Source organism: Elgaria multicarinata, chromosome 10, assembly GCF_023053635.1.
Source record: "Elgaria multicarinata webbii isolate HBS135686 ecotype San Diego chromosome 10, rElgMul1.1.pri, whole genome shotgun sequence".
NCBI lineage: Eukaryota > Metazoa > Chordata > Lepidosauria > Squamata > Anguidae > Elgaria > Elgaria multicarinata.
Genome location: NC_086180.1, coordinates 91570846 through 91591591, shown reverse-complemented (window position 1 = coordinate 91591591; position 20746 = coordinate 91570846). Strand labels below are relative to the sequence as shown.

General features: G+C 44.4%; 1 protein-coding gene across 1 annotated transcript; it reads left to right on the top strand.

The window, feature by feature from the left end:
* Window positions 1–287: 287 nt before the first annotated feature.
* Window positions 288–1957, top strand: DRD5 (dopamine receptor D5). Its single transcript, XM_063135126.1, has one exon. It carries the CDS (start codon window positions 288–290, stop codon window positions 1788–1790), a length of 1503 nt encoding a protein of 500 aa, XP_062991196.1. The 3' UTR covers window positions 1791–1957.
* Window positions 1958–20746: the final 18789 nt, after the last annotated feature.

Here is a 20746-nt window from a genome sequence, read left to right as displayed (position 1 = left end):
CGGCGGCGGCACGAGCTCGGCCGCGGGGACGGCGGAGGAGCGCCGGGTGTCCGGGCAGCCGCAAGGCAGCCGCGAGGCGCCTCGGCGGGGAAGGGCGCAGCCGCACGCGGCGCTCGAAGGCGCTGACGAGCCATCCCGCCCGCCCGCGGGGAACCGATGGGGCCGAGCGGGGCGCGCGACGAGCAGCAAGACGCCTTGGCGGCCCGGGGCGACCCCTCGGCTGCGCTCGCTCCGGGAGGCGGAGGCGGAGGCGGAGGCGGAGGGAGCCGCCGGCGCCGGCGCCGGCCATGCTGCCGGCGCCGTGGCGCCAGACCGCCGCTCCCCCTTGGCCAGCCGGCAGCGCCCCGGCTCCGCAGCCCACGCGCGGACTGCAGCCACCGGCCACGACGACCACGACAGACCCCCTCGCGGGCGCCGCGCCCGGCCCTCCCGTGGCGCGCATGGTGGCGGCGGGCAGCCTGCTGTCGCTGCTGGTGCTGTGGACCCTGCTGGGGAACGTGCTGGTGTGCGCGGCCGTCCTGGGCTCTCGGCACCTGCGCGCCAAAGTCACCAACAGCTTCATCGTCTCCTTGGCCGTCTCGGACCTGCTGGTGGCGCTGCTGGTCATGCCCTGGAAGGCGGTGAGCGAGGTGGCGGGCTACTGGCCCTTTGGCGCCTTCTGCGACGTCTGGGTGGCCTTCGACATCATGTGCTCCACCGCCTCCATCCTCAACCTCTGCGTCATCAGCATGGACAGGTACTGGGCCATCTCCAGCCCCTTCAGGTACGAGAGGAACATGACCCAGAGGGTGGCGCTGGTGATGATCAGCCTGGCCTGGGTGCTCTCGCTCCTCATCTCCTTCATCCCAGTCCAGCTCAACTGGCACAAAGGCCCGGAGCCCCAGGCCACCACCACCCCACTGGCAGCAGGCCCCAGCACGGGCAGCCTCTCGCCCTGGACCGAGGATTTGAGCCCTGGGCGGACAGGGAGCCCCGGAGGCAGACGCAATGACACTGGGCAGGCCCACGGGGCGGAGCACTGCGACTCCAGCCTGAACAGGACCTACGCCATTTCCTCCTCCCTGATCAGCTTTTACATCCCCGTGGCCATCATGATTGTCACCTACACCCGCATCTACCGGATTGCCCAGGTGCAGATCCGCCGGATCTCCTCTCTGGAGAGGGCTGCCGAGCATGCTCAGAGCTGCCGTGACAGCATGCGCTTGGACTGCCCTCACCACCTCCACCACCCCCCCTGCCTCAACTCCTCCATCCGCAAGGAAACCAAAGTCCTCAAGACCCTCTCTGTGATCATGGGGGTTTTCGTCTGCTGCTGGCTGCCCTTCTTCATCCTGAATTGCATGGTGCCCTTCTGTGAGAGTCCCCCTGATGACCCAGAAGCCGGCCTGCCATGTGTCAGCAACACCACTTTCAACATTTTTGTCTGGTTTGGCTGGGCCAACTCTTCCCTAAACCCCATTATCTATGCATTCAACGCCGACTTCAGGAAGGTCTTTTCCAACCTCTTAGGCTGCAGCCAGCACTGCTCCAGCATGCCCGTGGAGACGGTCAACGTCAGCAACGAGCTCATCTCTTGCAATCCAGACACCCTCTTCCACAGGGAAATCGCCACCACCTATATTGACATGATTCCCAACGTGGTGGGCTGTGGTCAGGACGCTCCTTTTGATAGGATGTCCCAGCTCTCGCCTGTTCAGGAAGTCGCTACAGACTCTGTCTGTGAGCTGGACTGTGAGGGAGACATCTCACTTGACAAAATTATCCCCCTCGCCCCTAGGAACCTACTTTAGACTTCATCAAACCCAAAGGGATGGCTTGATCTTGGAACCTACAGTTTTGATGGTCATTTTTCTTTTGTTTTCAGAATCTGCAGAAAGTGAACTCTGAATGACCGACCGACAGTGTAGTGAAAGACCTGGGTTATAGTGCCAATTGTTTCTTAAAAGTGCCAATTGAAACTGACATGAACACACTTAAAAAGTAATAATATTTAAAACCCAGAACTGTCAGGCAGTTTCTTCAACTGCAGACTTTGGATTTTACTCTGAACCCCCCCCCCCCCCCCCGCGGAAGGCATCTGAAGCTATTATTTCTTTTTGTGTTTCTGTTCTTGCCAAACACGTCATTTCATGTTTTCTGAAATGAATATCTCGCTCATACTATTTGTTGTTGTGTTCTTGAGCTCTAAATACATCTAAATTATATTGATAAAATTAATTATTGTTAATTAAAATCTCACAGTTTTAATTAAATAATTTTCTAGCTGCTATGCCCTGTAATCAGGGGGATTTATTTATTTTTGACAGCCCTGCATGAAGCAGCCTTGATGCTGCCAAGACACAATGAGGTGGAGAACAATAAGAGCAGTTGTGTTCTAGTACAGCTAGTCAATGAATTTAAATGGTGATTTGTGCACATAGAGTTAAACAAATACGTAGTCACTTAAGGCTGCTGTCCTATACCTCTTGCCTCAAAGTAAAACTTCTTGAACTCAGTGGGACTTCTGTGTACACATGTGTTGCACTATAAGAGGGCAAACCTATGCTCACTTGCTTGGAAGTAATTCTTGCCTACCACAGTAAGATTTGCTTCCAAGGAAACATGCAAGGATCAGGCTGCACAGGCCTCCCTTTGATGCTTAATGGGACAAGTCTCACAGATGCCACTATAGTTGTATGGCAAGAATGCTTCTCATATCTGAAATAGTAAACATACCCCAGTATAAAACGCAAAAGCATTTTCTCCTGAATTTCATTCATGAACTCTTAAGAAATCTAATCCAATCTACATCTAGCCATTAGACGAACCCTTAGAGGACAGTGAGATGAGCTCAAGTAAGGATTTAATATCCATAGCTTGATTAATGTTGCACTGAAGTGTTTTTTTTTTTCAAACTAGGATATATCTTATTGATTCAAATGTTGGGCACAAACCAGCCAGAGTTGAGCACTTCTGAGTCCCATTGATTTCAACTGGAGAGATTTAATTCATTTATTAAAATTGGTGGGGATTAATTGTTATTAACTTTGACTATATCAGATCTACTGCAAACTATTTCATCTGTCATGTGGGAAATAATTAGTCTAAAGACCTTGAATTAAGGCTGCAATTCTGTGTTGAATGGGGAGTGAGCCTCATTGCCCACAGCGGGGCTTACTTTCAAGTAAACATCCATAAAATTGAGCTGTAATCCTGGGAAGTAGTGTAAATTGACTCATTGCTTTCACTAGGAATTATTCCCAAGTAAGTGTGCATAGGATTGCAGTCACGGTTACTCAGAAGTAACTGTCACTAAAATGAATGGGCTTGTTTCTGAGTAAGACATTTATTGGGCAGTAAATGATGTATCAATATAGCATAAATACAGCATATTTTGAAAGAATAAAAATATAATGCCCACTGTTCTTTTGGCACTGGAAAATGTAAAGGCTAAATTTAAATGCAGCTGGAGAACCATCTGTGAGGGATGCTGTAGGATGGATTCCTGCATTGAGGGGGGGCGGCGGGGGGCGCGCGTTGGACTTGATGGCCTTATAGGCCCCTTCCAACTCTGCTATTCTATGATTCAATGGAATTATTAAAATAGGCAACATTAGCATAAGTATGAAATGTCTTCCAGAGAAGACTTAACTTTGTTTGTGTTTGCAGTATATTCATAGTTTAGAATAGTGGTTCCCAAACTTTTTCAGGTCACCGCCCCCTTGGTTCCACAAACTCATGCCCAGCGCCCCCTACCCTACACTACAAAACTCATTATTCGGAATAGTGGTTTTCAACGACCCACCAAGGAAGATAATAACAATAAAATTCAAAACAGTAACAATTAATTGAATACTTTATTCAAAATCCAATTGGTGTGCCCCGCCACGCTGGCTGCAAACAGAGGCGTTTTCTCTCATTTCCCTCCCTCCCTCGGCAAGCCTGGGGCAGGTGCTTCCCATTTAGAGGGGATTCTAGGAGTTGAAGGACTTTTTTCGGTCTAAACATGCATAAAATTGTGCCTTTAACTTATCATGTCACACTAGCATGAATACAGGAATCAAATAGGATTTCCTTCTTCAGTGGAACACACTTACTTAGGAGTAAGCACCATTTTGTTATAGGAAAGGATAATGTATTTTAATTAAAATTTTAAAATAATTATCTGCCACCTGGTACAGAGTTTTCCTATGGAAAACCTGGCTGGGACTGAAGTAGAGGGTCACTAATTTTACTGTACTTATTGTCTTTAAATATGGTTAAATATCCCACAGTTACCTTGCTATTCTATTTCTACAATTCATTTTCTCCAGTCTTTTCTTCACCCTCTCTTCGTTTTCAGGCTGAATCCTATGCACATTTACCTCAGAGTAAGTTCTATTGATCTCAGTGGGGCTTACTTCTGAGTAGACATACTTAGGATTGTGTTGCAGCTCTGTTTTTATGGTGACACAAGATACACACATACCATGTTTACCAAGGGAACGCTTGAAAAAAGGGGGTTGGACACCCTGAAATAAGTAAGAGCAGATAGGAATTGTTTCAGCAAGCATTCTGGAAAAAGGTGCTGCTGAATCTTCTTTAGCCAGGAAGGACCTGGGGAATTGCAATTCTCTCTCCCTCCCCTTTTCTTTTCTCTCCCAATCCTGTTGTAGTCCAGATTTTTTTTGGGGGGTGGGAGCACGCACACAGACACACAGCATCTCTCTCTCTCTCTCTCCCTCTCTCTCCAACCCCCCTCCCCCCAAGCCTCACAATAGCTGCCGGGCTGATTAGGACAGGGGGGCAGCAGCTCAGAGGGGAGATAGCCCCAACCTGCAACTCCTGACCGGGGGGGGGGGGGGAAGGAGCCTGGTGATACCTTGCAGCAGCACAAGCAGTCCTGCTCCCACCCACCCTGTTCTTGGCAGCTGCTCTACCGCCTGCTGTGCTCCGTGTGCTCCTTCCTCTCCGCCGCAGGGCTGCTGCTCCCGCCTTGTGCGGCAACTATCGCGAGAGGTCTGCCGGGGCAACTTGTAGGAGGGAGCAGCTCTGGCCGAGGGAGCGAGCGAGCGGCGGTGGCTCCAGCAGGAAAGAAGCCCTGGGCCCTCCTAGGCAGGAGAAGAGTGGGCAGAACAGCTGAATTTGCCGCTGTTTCCTGCTCTGCTGCCTCCTGTGGGGCCGCTGTGGGCTTGAGATAGGAGGAGAGAGTGGCTGCGTGAGTGAGAAAGTCCTTCCTGAGCAGGAGCCGTGTGGGGAGAGCAGCTGCATTTGCTGCTCTATCCTGCTCGGTCCCTGGGTTTTAGGCCCTTCTGGAGAGACCATCTCGAGCGCCCCCCTGCCGCCCCTTTGCCTGTTAGCGCCCCCTGCCAGCGCCCCCTGCCGTCCCTTTGCCTCTTAACGCCCCCTATGCAATCCCACCGCCCCCAAGGGGGCAGTACCGCCCACTTTGGGAACCACTGGTTTAGAAGCTGACACTAGTAAGTTGTTTTTGACAAATTCCATAGGGAGAGCCATTTCATTCTGTTACCACAACAATAACAGGAAGTTTTGTGAATCTGTTAGTCTTTAAGGTACCATAAGCATCTAAGGCTACAATCCTACACTCTCACATACCTGGCTGGGAGTAAGCCCCACTGAACTCAGTGAGACATACTGAGTAGACACATATAGGATTATGTTGTAAGAGTATAGGCAAAATGGGCATTTCAGATATGTGGTAAATAATATTTTGAAATTATTTTTCTTTGTACTGCCTCTGGCTAATTAAATAAATACTTAATGATCAGTCAATATTAAGAAGGGGGCTTGAAGGAAATAAGGGCTGCCATGGACATACTGACCTTAGGTGGTTAAAGCAACCTCCACTTTTTTTTTAAAGGTCTATTCAGTTCTATTTATGTCCTCAGGGATACAACACAGATTTAATTATTAGCACCTACCAGGAGTGCCATGAATGGCTAATTGTCCCCCAGTGTACCCCACTTTGGAAAGTTTGCTAAGGAGGACTTGCTGTAGGTGTGAGCTCTTCTCTGCTCATGGTCTTCCCAACCTCAGCAACATCCCTTCTGATACAGGGCAGTAGCGTTACTTGAGCATCCGTACATGTGTGGTCCTATTTGAACGTCAGCTGCCTCAGTCTAAAGGTTGCAGTCAGAAATTGTATTTTTATTGGTAAAACATACAAAGGAAAAATGGGCTTCAATAGCCCATTTAGGGATGAAAGCATGAAACACACACTCACCATTCTTCTTGTGGGGGAGAGAGAGTTTGCTCGCCCTTAGTAGAAAGGAACAAGAAACTATGTGGGCTTGGACTTAGGTGCAAGTATAGTTGCTTTAAGGGGATGGGCGCCTATTCACATTCTCAGGCAGCATGGACAGAAGTGTATTAGGGTGATTCTGGAGCAGCGGCAGCACTGGGTGGATCCCTTTTGGCACCTCCATGGCTTCCTCCATGGTCAGCTTCCATGAGTGCTGCTAGGGACAACCGCTTTGTAAGCTAAGAAGGGGTCATGGTGGTTGTGTGGGTTCAGGGCCCTAGCTCGAGTTTCTCTCTCTTACATTCATAGGCACCATTCCAGTGAGGCACTTGTGTGGCATGGCCTGTTCTCCTCTTGTAATGGCCAAAGGGCTGGCTGGCTGTGGCTTGCCTGTGTGTTATTTCTCCCTGCCCCCCTTGCCAGGAGGTGCCATGGGTGGTGGAGGAGTGCCTGATTTGCAGGCAGAAGTCCTGGGCTTGACCCTGGGTATCTCCAGTTGGGTGGATCTTGGTTAGAATAGCGCTGTGAAAGAATAAGAACGTAAGGATCTCCCCCCTCCCCCCACAGTGGACAACCTGATGCCTCTAGGTCTCTGGCGTTCACCTACTTGCCTGATAGATGGACAAATGGTATATTCCAGACAGATGGCTTATAGTGCTACCAATCAGAAGACATTGTGCAGCAATTTCATCTGTTTCTCCTTGATGGACATTTTGTGGAATGAAGAAAGATGGAAGCAGCAGCAGCAGCAGTAGGAAAACACGGGAGGGTTACAAGTGGAAGAAGCAGCGGACACCTGTAAAATTTCATGAATGAGGCAAGGTGAGTGCATGATGAAAGCATTGTCTAGAAGCATCCTGAGCCTATGTTCCCCAGCTGTGACATGGGATGCTATGCTTAACAGTGCAGGAACACCTTGCTGTTCCTTAAAACCCTCAAAGCCACCTTTGTGCTAAAGTTCCTGATCAAAGTAACTGGAATGCAGATTTGTTCTCGTAGTTTATCCCAGCGTATGCCTCATGGGATTTAGTATGTCATTAGCACTGCATACAAGTTTCAGCCCACATCACTGCCAGTAATTTTTACCTGGCTCAGAATTGTCATAAAGCATTAAGTAGATTCTGTCAGCCGGACGTCTGCCCACCACAATCCCAATGAACTACCTGTGCAGGTGCAGTGTACTTCTGAGGGTGGGTTTCATCAGTCAGTTTTTTTGGAACCAAACAAACAGGTTATTGATAACAGACTGCACAGTGCATTGCCAGTCAAGGTGTTTGACAGGGTAGCTTCATGGAATCGCCATAATGAAGGTGTATTGGCAGTAAGGACGTACAACAATTTAGTTCCTGCTTGCAAATCATGCGAACATGTCATGTTCACAAACTCAAACATGAATGCAAGCAAGAACACAATTCTCAGGGATTTTTGCAATTTCCTGAAGTTGCATTCATGTTCAGAAGTGTGCCGGTCTCCATCGCCCCCCTGTCCTGCTTGTTCATGCTTTCGCCCATGGGGGGAAATGCATATTTTTCCTGATTGGGAAAAAAAGGCACATGTGTTTGAGCATGCAAATGAGGCAAAACAAACATAAAGGAAGAATTTGGAGAACCTCAACAAGCCGCAGGTTGCATATTTCCCCGTGCCTAGTTGGCAGATGTTGAAAGCTAGGGTGATCTGCACATGGGTTCACTTCTGAATGAGACAAGGGTTTTAGCTATGCAGGAGTATTCAGACCCTACTCCTGGTGGTGGTGCAGTTAGGTCACTTTAGGACCTGGATTTCACGATCTGACAGGCCTCTCCCTCGCCTTAGATGGTCACATGTATCCCTTCAGTTGTGAAGGCCAACTAACGTCTCTCTTCCGCCACCAAACCACCATTCCTCGCATCAGCACTGCTTCTGCATCTCTCACATGTTAGAGCAACAAAACAGTTCACCAACCCCGACATTAAAAAAAGAAAAGAAAAGGTACTTTGAGCATGTGCACTTTTGTATTGCTTTTTCAGTCTTTCAAATACCATGCCTTTTCCTAATTAATATTCCACTACAAATTATTCCTAGTACTTATTAGTTAGGAATTGTAGTTGTCCCCTCAGACACCTCATTTCCACAAGGCTTCTGCCCCCACTTCTGCTCTCTGGCATATTAATACAATGGTAAACAGTAAACACTTGGTGCAAATATTGTGTTTACATGTGCATACAAAACTTTATGCATGTACACATTAAAATGTGTGAATTAGCCAGCAGTGATGCCTATATGGATACACTAGTAATGTATAACATTACTTTAAATAATTTATTTGGTGAATGAATAATTTCTCTGGTATCCATTAGTCCAATGAAAGTAAATTCCTCAGTAGGTTTTTACGGATCCCAATGGCATAATCTAGAGATCATAAAATTAGATTCTTTCATAGGGAAGAATCAATCTTGTTTTTAATACAGATGCATTGCATTAAAATACAGCTTTTGCTATGTCCTGTGACTTCACAAATCACTGTACAACTAGCTTAGATACTTTAAGGGCCTTGCAGGCATTACTCAGTGCAGAATAACTAAAGGGAGGTTATTCCACACGGGTGGAGAATAATATGCAGAAGAATTCTGCTTAATTATTTTTTTTAATTGAAAGGATTTTGAAGTAAGATGTGCCTATGGAGCTCAAACTAGAACAGCTGTTTTCAGACTTCAAAAATTGGATAAAGTCATTTTTTTAAGCACATCCCATTTTTAGCTTTGAAATATAGGCATTACCACTGCATGTTTTTAAAATATTCGTATAACAGTTTCCTATCATCATCATCATCATCATCATCATCATCATCATCATCATCATCATCAATATTTATATTTATATACACAGATCCCAGAGTGGTGAACATAGGTATAAAGAGTAAAAGAAAGAAGATTTAAAAAGCAAATTAAAATTGTTCAATTTAAAACAAAGGAACCAGAAAAACAGTGGCTAGTCAGTTGGGGAAGGCTTCTCGAAACAGAGTTGTTTTCAGGAGGTGCCAGAAGCAGCCTAGTTTTGGCACCTGCTGGACCTCCAGGGGCAGGGAGTTCCACAGAGAAGGGGCCACCACACTAAAGGCTCTTCTGGTGGATTCCAATCAGGCCACAGGTCCACGTGGAACCACCAGGAGCAGGCCCTCTGACAACCTCAGTGATGGGGCAGGTTGGTAAAGAAGAAGGTGCTCTCTCAGGTATGTCTAAAATGGGGATCTGTGATTTGATATTGGTGTAAAAAATAGGATCTAAAAGTATAATTTGATCCTGGTGTCAGATCCTAGTTACTAAACTGACATTAAGCCACAGCACTGACCTATTGTTTTTCACAATTTGGGCAGACATAAATCTAACATTCTGCTTCTTCAGGACTTCTTTCTTTCTTTCTTTCTTTCTTTCTTTCTTTCTTTCTTTCTTCTTCTTTCTTTCTTTCTTTCTTTTTTAAAGTGAATTGGCACTATTGTACCTGTATACACAGTTATATTACTATATATTACTAAAAAGAAACTATACAGGTAGTGTCAGGAATAGAGGGAATCTGTGTAAACAGAAATGTTTGTAAATGTCACAGAGAAGTAACTGGGAGGAACGGGGTAAGACATTCTGTAAATAAGCTTCAAATTTATCTCTGTTTAGTTGTGAGACATTCTCTGCTTGTGTTCAGGACTATAGCATTAGGAGAATGTATGCATTTCTGTTTACATTTTGAGAGCAACCTTTTTGTTCCAAGCTATCTGAACATTACTACTAATAAACTTACTCTGGATATCATAATAGACATTCCAGGAAAATATATTGATTGAATGTTTGAATATTTGTGACACAGAAGTGTACCACTGATGAAACCAATGGTCCCTACTAAAAGAAAAAGAAAGTGTTTTACATCAGATGTGGATTTTTAAAAATTACAAATACAAAGTTTCTCTTAAAAATAAATTGGTTAATATTAATTAATCTAAATGTAAACATGTTAGTCATATATTTAATCTCTAAATTGAATTAACTGAGGACTGAAAAAAATTAAAAATGAGGACTGGAAAAAAGCAAGGTAGCACCAGTTTTGAAAAAGGATTGTGGGGGAATCTAGGAAGTTAAAGGCTAGTCTTCAGTTTGTTTTGGATCAATTGACACAACACATTATTAAAGATAAAATTATCAAGAATATAGAAGGACAAGTCTTCTGGAAGGACAACTAACATGTCTTATGCAAAGGTAAGTCCAATCTCACTAACCTTCTATAGCTCTTTGGTAATATTATTAGTAAGCATGTAGCTAGAGGTGATCCAATACACATAGCTCCTTGGACTTTCAAAAAGCTTTTTGACAAAGACCCTCACCAAAGAAAATTTAGCAGACATGGATAAGAGGAGAGGTCGTCTTATAGATGATAAGGTTAAAAGATCTCAGAATAAATGGGCAGTTTTTACAAGAGAGAGTTGTTAGAAGTCTCTCCTTCCACTCAAGGATGTGTATTGGGATAGGGTGGTCAACTTTGAAGATGGCACCCAATTTTTCAGGTTGGTAAAAGCAAAGAGGGATTACTCTGAGCAGGGCAAAAGTGCATTTAAAGGGCAATTGAAGTTCAGTGTAAGTAAATCCAAAGTCCATTGAGCCCCCCCCCCCCCCCCGCAACTTCATAAACACACTGATGGAGCCTTGAGTAGGTAGTGACTGACCAAGAAAGATATTTTGGGGTTGTGGCCAATGGCTCAATGAAAATGTGGATCCCATATACAGCAGTGCTGAAAACGGCAAATTCTATGTGTTCTGACAAGTATGCCTGATATTTATTTGCACCCAAGCTTATGGGGCTTGCAATAATTGCAGCTTTTTCTTTCCTTGCATCTATTTTCTTTGTGAAGCCTCAAAGGCAGCCAGTCCAGCACAATCTGAGAATTCCCACGGTGCAGGGCAGCTGCCTTCCTTGGATATTCAATCAAAGGCAGCTGAAGCAGGCCTGGAGCAAAGGCAGAGCAAGTTGGGGGATTTAGGGGCTGCTTAATGCTTTCCCCCTCGACCCCCTTTTCAGCTCAGAATTACCCTCCCCTAAGCTGCTTCCCCCCATCAAGTAATACAAATAGCTTGGTGGATGACTGAGCTGGAAAATTATAGAAGGAGAACGTGTCAAGCAGCCTCCCCCCACATGACAGTCTTCATTGATATTCTAGGTTTCTTTGGGTTAATAAAACATGGAGGAAAGAATCACAGGATTTTGTGTAGCATACAGCTTGAGCCTAAAGAACTGCAAAGTACAGTATTTTACTTTATTTATGTGTTGGTTTGGTATTGTGGCCAGTTTGCTTGGGCAAATATGTTTTCTCTGTTGGCTGGAGCTTCTGGCTCATGATGAGGCATTCAGGCTTCCGCCTGCAAAAGGAATGGTCAGTATCTGTTGCAATTGCAGAGAATAGGAGCCCTTGTGGCCCCTTCACAGGCCACTCAGGCTTTATCATGTCAAAGTAAGTGGGCCAGTGTGAGAGGGAAATTGAAGAAAGACCCAATTGCAAGAATCAGCCAGGGCAAGAAACCACGTCAGTTGCTTCAAAGAAATGACCTGTGTGCCAGCTACTTTAACTACTGCAGGCCTTCCCACACCGAATATCCCAGATATTTAATATGATATTTTAATATCATAACCTGATCTTGCTCATTGGCCCAGAAGCTGTGAGGAGGTGTAGAAGACAGATGTACCATGTGCAGCTGAAAGTGATAATATTCAAAATAGGCTAAGGAAAATGCACAGCAAGACCCCTGCACATGATCAACCAGCAATTGGAATATTGTGGCCGTCCCTTGCAGCTAGAAGGATATCCTAAAAAAAGGGGAAAAGTCCCTGAGAGATTGTGAAAGTGGCCCTTCCAGTACGTTGTCCTGAGAGCTGTGAGCTGAAAAAGCCTTGCAGAAGTTGGGGGGGGGGGGGGCTGAAGGAAAAGTGTTTGTAGTAGACAGGCCATTGAAGGGTTATAATGCCGTCAAGAGTGCCTTGCCTTCTTGGTCCCTTTGGCACAGTTCCATGGCCCCAGTGGGAGCCTCATGCTTTCTAGGACAGCGATGTTCCCTCTTTGAGGAAAAAGACTAGCAAACGGGTGGCTTTTTAGGGATTGAGTGCTTAGCTAGTAAAACAGAAGAACTGCCCTGTTGCAACAGACTGAACATCCCTGAACTTCAGCATCCTCTTTCTCACAGGGGCCCTTCAGCACATGAAAGCAAGAGCAGCGCTCTCCCATGGTTGCTCCCCAGTATCTGGTACTGAGAGTCATAGTGACCGGGGTTGCGGTGTGTGCTGGGCTGCTTTGGAATATTCAAGCCATGACAGCAGCTTGTCATGTCACCTGAACCCAGTGAGGGTGGGTTGTTGGTGTGGTTAACAAGCCATCCAAAATCCATGGGCTGTTCTAGGGTTGTGGGTGGTTTGTTAACCACACCAACAAACCTCCCATGACCAGACAAGCTGAGATAATGGCTTCAATATTCAAAATGGCCACCCACACTCCCTGCTTCCCACCGTGGGCTGCTTGATCATGCAAACCAGCCCATGGGCTCTGAACCTGTCATGTGCCTATACCCACTGCGACCAGTAGCAACTGACAGACCAGTCTTCTGTGAGTTTGTCTAATCTCCTTTTAGAACAGGGATGGGCAACTGCAGGAGGTCTGGAAACCATCTTCACCTGCCTGGATTGCTCTCCCCAACTCTTTGCTGCATTCCTGCTGCCACCCTGCAGAATTTGACAGTGGTGCCATCAGCAAAAAAAAACCCACCGCCTAGAGCTTTGCCAGAGTTGTTAGGCAGTAAACGACTACTACAGTGGGCAAATTTGTTTTCAAATTAAATTTGGCCATTGTAATATCGTATAGGTGTTTGCTACCCAAAGCTGGTGGCAAATCAGCATTCTATATATAGCCTCCACTGCCAAAAATTTCAGCAGCACAACTGTGGTTGTGGAGGCTGTAGTGGGGTGGGGCTTGTTGCCCCAGCTGTTTTAAAACCATCTAAACTAGTGGTTGTCATTGCATCTTGTTGGATTGTGTACAGAAATATTTCCTTTATCTGTCCTGAATCTCCTGCCAGGCAGTTTCATTGGATGACTCAGAGTTCTATTATAAGAGAGCAAGAAAAACTACTCTTTATCCACTTCCTCCACACCACACATAATTTTACAAATCTTTATCATTTGCCTACTTAGTCATCCTTTTTCTAAACATTGTAGCCTTTGGTCGTAGAGAATATGTTCCAGTCCTCTAATAATTTTTAGTGCATTTTGTTAATCTGGTGCTAAAAGCATTAAATTATGCTGCAAGAAGAAGGCTACTTCAAGTGAGATATGGATTATCTGATCTGGAATGGGTGGCTTGAGTGAGGGTTTTGGAGAGATTTACAAGAAGAACCCCTAAAAAGACCCTAGACTCATATCTGAAATAGCCCCAGAAGTATATTCCAGACTCCTGAGCCATGGACATGAAGACCTTGAAGTTTGATTCTATGCTAATCGATGTTATACCAATAACTAAGACTTTAGCTAAAATGTGCAGGACTGTCTTTGAAGAAAGGTGGTGGTGGTGGAACCACAGTGGACATTTTAAAAAGCGGCTTCTCAGAGTACGGCCAAGGCCACAGTATGCTGTGAGAGTGTGTGAGTGTGCTGGCAGAAAGCAGAGCATGCTCAGATGGTGTCCACTAGGAGGGAAAGTTGTTTTGAAATCTTGTGGTAGCACCTGCTGATAAGAAATGTCCTCACTCGAAGCTGGGCATGAGAAGAGACAATACTGAGCAAACAAGACACCTGGAATATGACCTAGTATGACCTAATGAAGAACACAAGCTCAAAGAAGATATAATAGATATTTATACGCCAATCAAGATAAGACACCCATATAGCAGCCATGTTGTCTAGGACCCCATGAGTATAACACATGAAATATTGGGAAGGGGGAGACACCTAACTTCTGATTGTTGAATAGGTGGTATAATCATGTATTCATGCCAATTATGATTGGAAAATAGTGGTCTCATCACTCATTAACCCCCACCTTTGAGCCAGAACAAGTGTATAAAAGCACAGGTAGCGGAGCTGTAAGTTTAGAATTTTTTTATTTTCTCTTCAACCTCACCTCGGACTGGAACTTGATGGAGCTGGGTAATTATGAATCTCTTTACAATTTTAGAAGTTGGGACACAGAGTATTTTCCTGAAAGTTTGAACTTAGAGTACCATTAGCCTCTAAGACTTGGATTTAGTTTCTGAAGCTGGAACTTGGAGTTATTTCCAAGTCTTAGAAGTTCTCTGACTTTTACTTTTACTCTTTACATGCCTAGAGGAACTTTAGCATAGCTTTTAGATTCAGATAGTAAGCTAAGAGAAAGCATAGAGAAGGTTGACTATTATGTTTTAGTATAGCTGAAAGAGTTTAGTTTAGCTTTAAACCACAAATAGTGAACAGAAGCAGATAATGAGAAGTCATAATAATGCTAGAAGCTCAAGCTGTTATCTTATTAGCTAAATTTGTAATACCTGCTTTTGCAATTGCAATTCATGTACTTAACCTGATATTTACATTTTACTCTCTTTTCTTGTAACCACACAGAGAGAGATTGTATACTTATATAACTACCATGCCAATTTGTTTAATTTTGCAATTTTTACAATAAATAGATTCTTATTTACAAGCATGTCTGTGGTGATGCTTATCGGCTGGGATTAAATGTTTGTCTATTTGGATTAGTACTGGTTACCTACTAGGGTGTTTCGGACCCATTTGATGTAGGTCCTGAGGTTAAAAAGGACCAAATTTACACATTTAATTGTGCAATGCCATGATCACAACTATTCCAAGTGAAACGATGCCTTAGATTTGAGTAAGTAAACCGCCCAGAGAGCTTCAGCTGTGGGGCGGTATATAAATGTAATAAAATAAAATAATAAATAAATAAATAAATAAATACATCATGATACTTGCAGTTGTATTTTTGATACCTTTCCTAATTATTTCTAGGATGGAACTTTCCCTTTTCACAAATGGATCATTTTTTTCATGGAGTTATCCACCATGACCCCAAAGTCTCTTTCAGGTTAGTCACTGCCAGTGCTGACCCCCTTGGTGCATATGCCAAGAATGGATTTTTTTAAAATTGAACTTACTCAATTTTAAACTGATGAACTTACTCCCCTTTAACCACATTTGACTTTTTTTGCCCATTTACACAGCTTGGAGAGATCATTTTGGAGCTCTTCACACCATCCTGAATAATTTGCTACCATCCACAAAGACTTTTATTCTGCCCAACTCATTTTGGAAAGAAATTTCCTTCCTCAGGGCCACTTATCTTTTATTGATTGATGCTGAGCATTTTAAAAGAAAAGAAGCATTGGGAGAGAAAAGAAGCATTACTTCATAGCTGAAGTAAGATAAGCGGTCCCCAAGGAAGAAAATTTCTTTCTGAAATGTGGTGGATAGAATAAAAGAATATTCCCTCTTCTGTTTTGGATTTCAGTACCATTGGCCATGGTATCCTTCTGAGGCATCTTGTCTGGGATGGGACTGGAGGACACTATTTTATAATGGCTCTGATCCTTCTTGCAGGGGAAGGTGGTACTCAGGGATTCCTGTTCAATGCCCTGGCTGTTGGCCTATGGTCTCCCTCAGGGTTCCATGCTGTTCCCCATATTATTTAGCATATACATGAAAATGCTGGGAGAGGTTGTCTGGAGTTTGGTGGTTTGGTACCAGCAGTGTACTAATGACACTCAACTCTATTTCTCTTTTTCATCTGTTGAAAGGGTGTGTGTGTCTGGTGTTACTCTGCTTATGAACTAAAAAGGTGCCCCTTGTTAATTGATCCTTAATAGAATGGGTGATGGAAGACATCAACTTTAAAAGCTGCATTCTTCCTGCCTCTCAAATGCCAGGAAATGCCTCTTCTAAGATGATGCCTGGTAAAACACATGGGTGTATCTTCTTGGGGAAACAAATCTGTTTCTTGGTTCAGAAATATGGTTTTTTCCCCCCATGTGCAAATTTATTTCATCAATTAATCAACTACACACTCCCCCATTGAGTAATTGTTTAAGGTGTGATCTTATACACACACCTAGGAACAAGTCCCATTAAATTTAGTGGGACTTACTTCTGAGTAGATATGTATAGGATTGCACTGTATATTTCTTTAATTGGGTTGCAGCCTTAATTAAAACATTGGACTCATTGGTCTTGAAATAATATTTGTGTTGGGGTCAAATCCATAATGATGATATTTTTATTCATGATCTCTTAAGCTTCCGGGCATATAGCCTAAGCTACCAGAGAATATGGCTGGAAGTCAAAGAGAGCTACTTTAAGCACACTGAAGGGTTCAGGCATTCCCAGCGGGACCCTTGACCAGCTGTTTCCCAGGCACATGGTGCTTTGGAAAGATCCCTCAGTTTGTGCTATGTAATAGAGAGTTGCTACTCAGGGAAGGAAGTCCAAAGATCCTTTGGGTGCACAGCTCAAGAGATAGGAGTCTTTAGCTCCGAACTATAGAATCTGACACCAAGATCACAGGTCTCATTAAACGTTCTGAGTTAGACTTAGAATTTGACTGCCAGTGCAAGTTTAAACAAAAAATAGTATCTGTCAGTATCAAACAGAGATGAAATCAAGGAACATTGTTCAAAAACCATTTTGCAGAGATCTAGCCCTGACAATTACAGAACAACCTTTTGCTTTTAGTGCTGCTGACAGAGAGAAGCAAGATTTCTCTCCCCATGCATTTTTTAAACAATTCATCCTAGACAATCTGTGATGGCGACACATCTGTGCATTTAACTCTGAATCTGCTCAGTCACGTGAAAGTACAAAAGAGTCAGGAGAAGGGCAGGGCTGTGAGTCCTCCCTGTGGGCCACGTTGCTTAAAGAAGAGGCTTGCTGTTGCCACATGTGGTTGGCTGTCAGTTTACTTGCTTATCCTCATGCAGATTTTGAAAATATCTGAATATTTTTACAGCTATCCGTCTGCAAGATGGATTGCTGAAAGATAAGGTCTGAAAGATAAGGTTCAGATAGCGCAGGTGTGCGCGTTACAATTGGTGATGTTCAAAATCATCAGTCAGGCCTTAAGAAAAAATATGGTTTGGTGATTATTGGTGAATAAAATATGATTTTATTGATGTTTTAGTTTTTCAAAGCTAAATAATTTTTACAAATCTCTTGTCTGTTGTTTTCCAACAACTGATGGGAGTCTTCAGTCATGAGTTCAGGTCTGTTTGTTTGTTTGAATGGGATGATAGGATTCAGAGTTACCCAAAGAGGCATTCGAGTTGAGTTCCAATTCCTTCTGGATACCCTTTTCTATCCCAAGCAGTTTAGCCATCTTCCTCTCTATCTAAGTTCTGCTGTTGCTTGAGCGTGTTTTCTTTTAAAGAAGACTTTTATTCTGGTGCTGTTTAATTTATGTATTTACAACCCCTCTTTTCTTACTGCTGCTTTTAGTCCTGAGTTGTGTTTCGTAATTACTTTAATGATTGGATTACTGCTACTTTATTTTTAAATTTTATTAGCCACTTTGAGTGAGTCGTTTTACTGATCATCATCACGATCACTGTTTGAATTATTCTTAATAACAATAAATAAAGCCCCCCCCCCTCTGTTTTCACAGTAGTCTTGATCCAATGCCATAGAACTATATCCGTTTCTAGGTGATGGAAAGGGTTGAGGTACTGTTAGTCTCTGTGTGTGTGTTTGAGTGCGAGTGAAGACAGCACAGTCTTAAATCCTATTCAGTAGTCAGCAGTCCTACATTGTATCGACAGATGTACGTGGAGTGGGCCGTGCCACCTAGCGATCTCCCAAGGTCACGTATCCCACTTTCTGACTTCACTTTTTGATGCGGACACCTGCCAAGGGGAAGCCTTCATGCATATAATTGCACACAGGGCTGGTGTCGAAGGGAGGCATCATGGTTAGGCCTCTGGTGAAGGCGCACACCCTAGCAGGGGCCCATGGACGAGCGCCTTCTGGAATGGCTCCTTCTCTTCACCACGGCAACCTGTTTGTTCGGCTGCCTCCTGCTCTGGCCTGTACCACAGGTGTTGTTTCAAAGATAGGTTTGTTGCAAATGAGGAATGCAGTATTATATAAAAATAAAACTTTTATTGCCTCAAACAAACATAGCTTCTAACTTCTCTCCAGCCCTGACTGACTCCTGAGAGTGCTGAGTCACTGACTGCTGTGTCACCTCCTGATTGGGCGAGTATTCCTTCAATCAAAGTCTGTGTCCCTGACTTCCTCTTCCATCTAACTTCCTATGTGACTCACTTAGTTCTACCTATTGATACATCTTTCCTTTTTTTATTTTAACCAACAATACATTACAACTCCCATTTACCCCCCCAAAAAGTTAAACATATTCTTGCAGATGGTGTGGCTTCTGTACCAGGCGACCTGCTCGAGTTCTTACTTGTTTTGCTATAGGAGATGTAGTTTCTCTGGTGTGATAAGCGGTATCATGGGTATCCCTAGGATGTGAGGACATTTCAACTATCTCCCCAGTCTCTCTGGCAGGGGATTCCGAATGACCTCTTGCCTGGAGGCCAGACTATGAAGTGGGTGCTCTCTCCTCCTGGAATTGCTGTTCTTGGTTGTGGTTCTGCACACCTGCATTTGATACTAGTTGGCTGCTCCTCCGCAGATGTCTACGGTTTCTTCTGAAGACTTGACCCTCTGGTGTCACCACCTCAAATGACCGTGTGTTCACTTGCCTTTGTACTTCTGCCTTTCACCATTCCTTGTTCTCTTGCCCTGCTGGCTGAATCCAGACTTGCTCACCACTGTGTAGATCAGGTAGATCTTTGGCTGACTTATTATAATAATGGGCCTGTCTAGATTTTTGTTCTGCTATAGAGTCAGCTCGTCTGTTATGGATTTCTGGCTGCAGCAAATTTCCTCGCATTGGAAGTAAGGTCTTAGTTCTTCGACCCATGAGACTCTGAGCTGGACTCGCATCCAAGCCTTGTGATGGGGTGTTCCTGTGGTCTAAGACAGCTAGATATGGATCTGTCCCAGCTTTCTTGGCTTTGACCAAAATACGCTTTGCTGTCTTGACAGCTGACTCAGCTTTCCCATTGCTCTGGGGATAGGCCGGTGACGATGTCTGATGATCAAATTCCCACTGTGCTCTGAAGGCCCTAAATTCTTCAGACACAAACTGAGGGCCATTGTCTGAAAATAAAACATCGGGTATTCCATAACGGGCAAAGTGTCCTTTAAGCTTTCTGATAATTGTTCGAGATCGGGTATCTAGCAAGGAGTCTATCTCCCAGAAATTGGAATAGTAGTCCACCGTTATGAGGTAGTCTTTGTCTTGCAACTTGAATAAGTCTACTCCTACCTTTTCCCAAGGCCTCCTTGGAATCTCATGTGGGTGGAGTGTTTCTTTTTGCTGTCTGTCACCTAGAGAATTGCAGATCTCACATTGTGCCATGTAAGTTTTCAGCTGATCATTCATGCCAGGCCAATATACGCATTCTCTCGCTCTCCTCAGACAGCTCTCAATTCCCATATGTGAGGAGTGTATCCTTTTCATTATGTCCAAGCGCATTGCCTCTGGGATGATAGCTCTGTTTGCCCTAAAGAGAATTCCATCTTGCACACTGAGCTCCTCTCTCATTGAGAAATAGGGTGTAGCTTCCACTGGTAGCTGATGTTTGGTCTCTGGCCAACCATCCAGGACAATGCATTTAACTATCTGTAAGTTGGTATCCTGCTCTGTGCCTTCCTGTATTGCTTGTAGGCGTGGCCGTGAAATGGGTAGATATTGCAGCATATTTATTGACTCTATGTCCTTTTCAACTGAACCATATTCATTGGGCTCTGAGAGATATGCTCTGCTTAATGTGTCTGCCATTACCAGGTGCTTGCCTGGATGATATTGGATCTGTACATCATACTTTTGCAATCTCATCAACATCCTTTGAAGCCTCTTTGGGGCACTCAATAATGGTTTCCGCACAATGGTTTCCAGTGGCTTGTGGTCAGATTGGACATGTACTGTCTGTCCAAAAGTGAGCTGGTGGAAGCGTTCCATCCCAAAAAGGACAGCTAACAGTTCTTTTTCAATTTGTGCATAACCTCTCTCTGTTTCTGACAGTGCTCTACTGGCAAAAGCAATTCTACTTCTTTGTGTGTCAACTGTCTGAGTGGCTCACAGTCAGCTGCTAACACTTTACAAAACTTCGCCAGGTAGTTTACCATGCCTAAGAATCGTTGCACACCTTTCACATCCTCGGGTCGTGGCATCTCTCGGATTGCCTTAACTTTTCCAGGGTCCACCTTCAACCCATCTGCAGTCAGCAGGTGGCCAATGTAAGGTACTTCTTTCAGTCTTAATCTGGCCTTATCCTGATTCAATTTGATGTTCCTCTCTCTGCACCTCTCCAGAAAATGGCACAACTTTTTGTCATGATCCCTTGTTGCTTCTATTATCGTATCTCCTTCTCCCACAATTAGGATATCATCTGCGATTATCTTCAGGCCTGGGAT

Coding starts and splice junctions, on each gene's coding strand:
- DRD5 (XM_063135126.1), top strand. CDS start 288: ATGCTGCCGGCGCCGTGGCGCCAGACCGCCGCTCCCCCTTGGCCAGCC.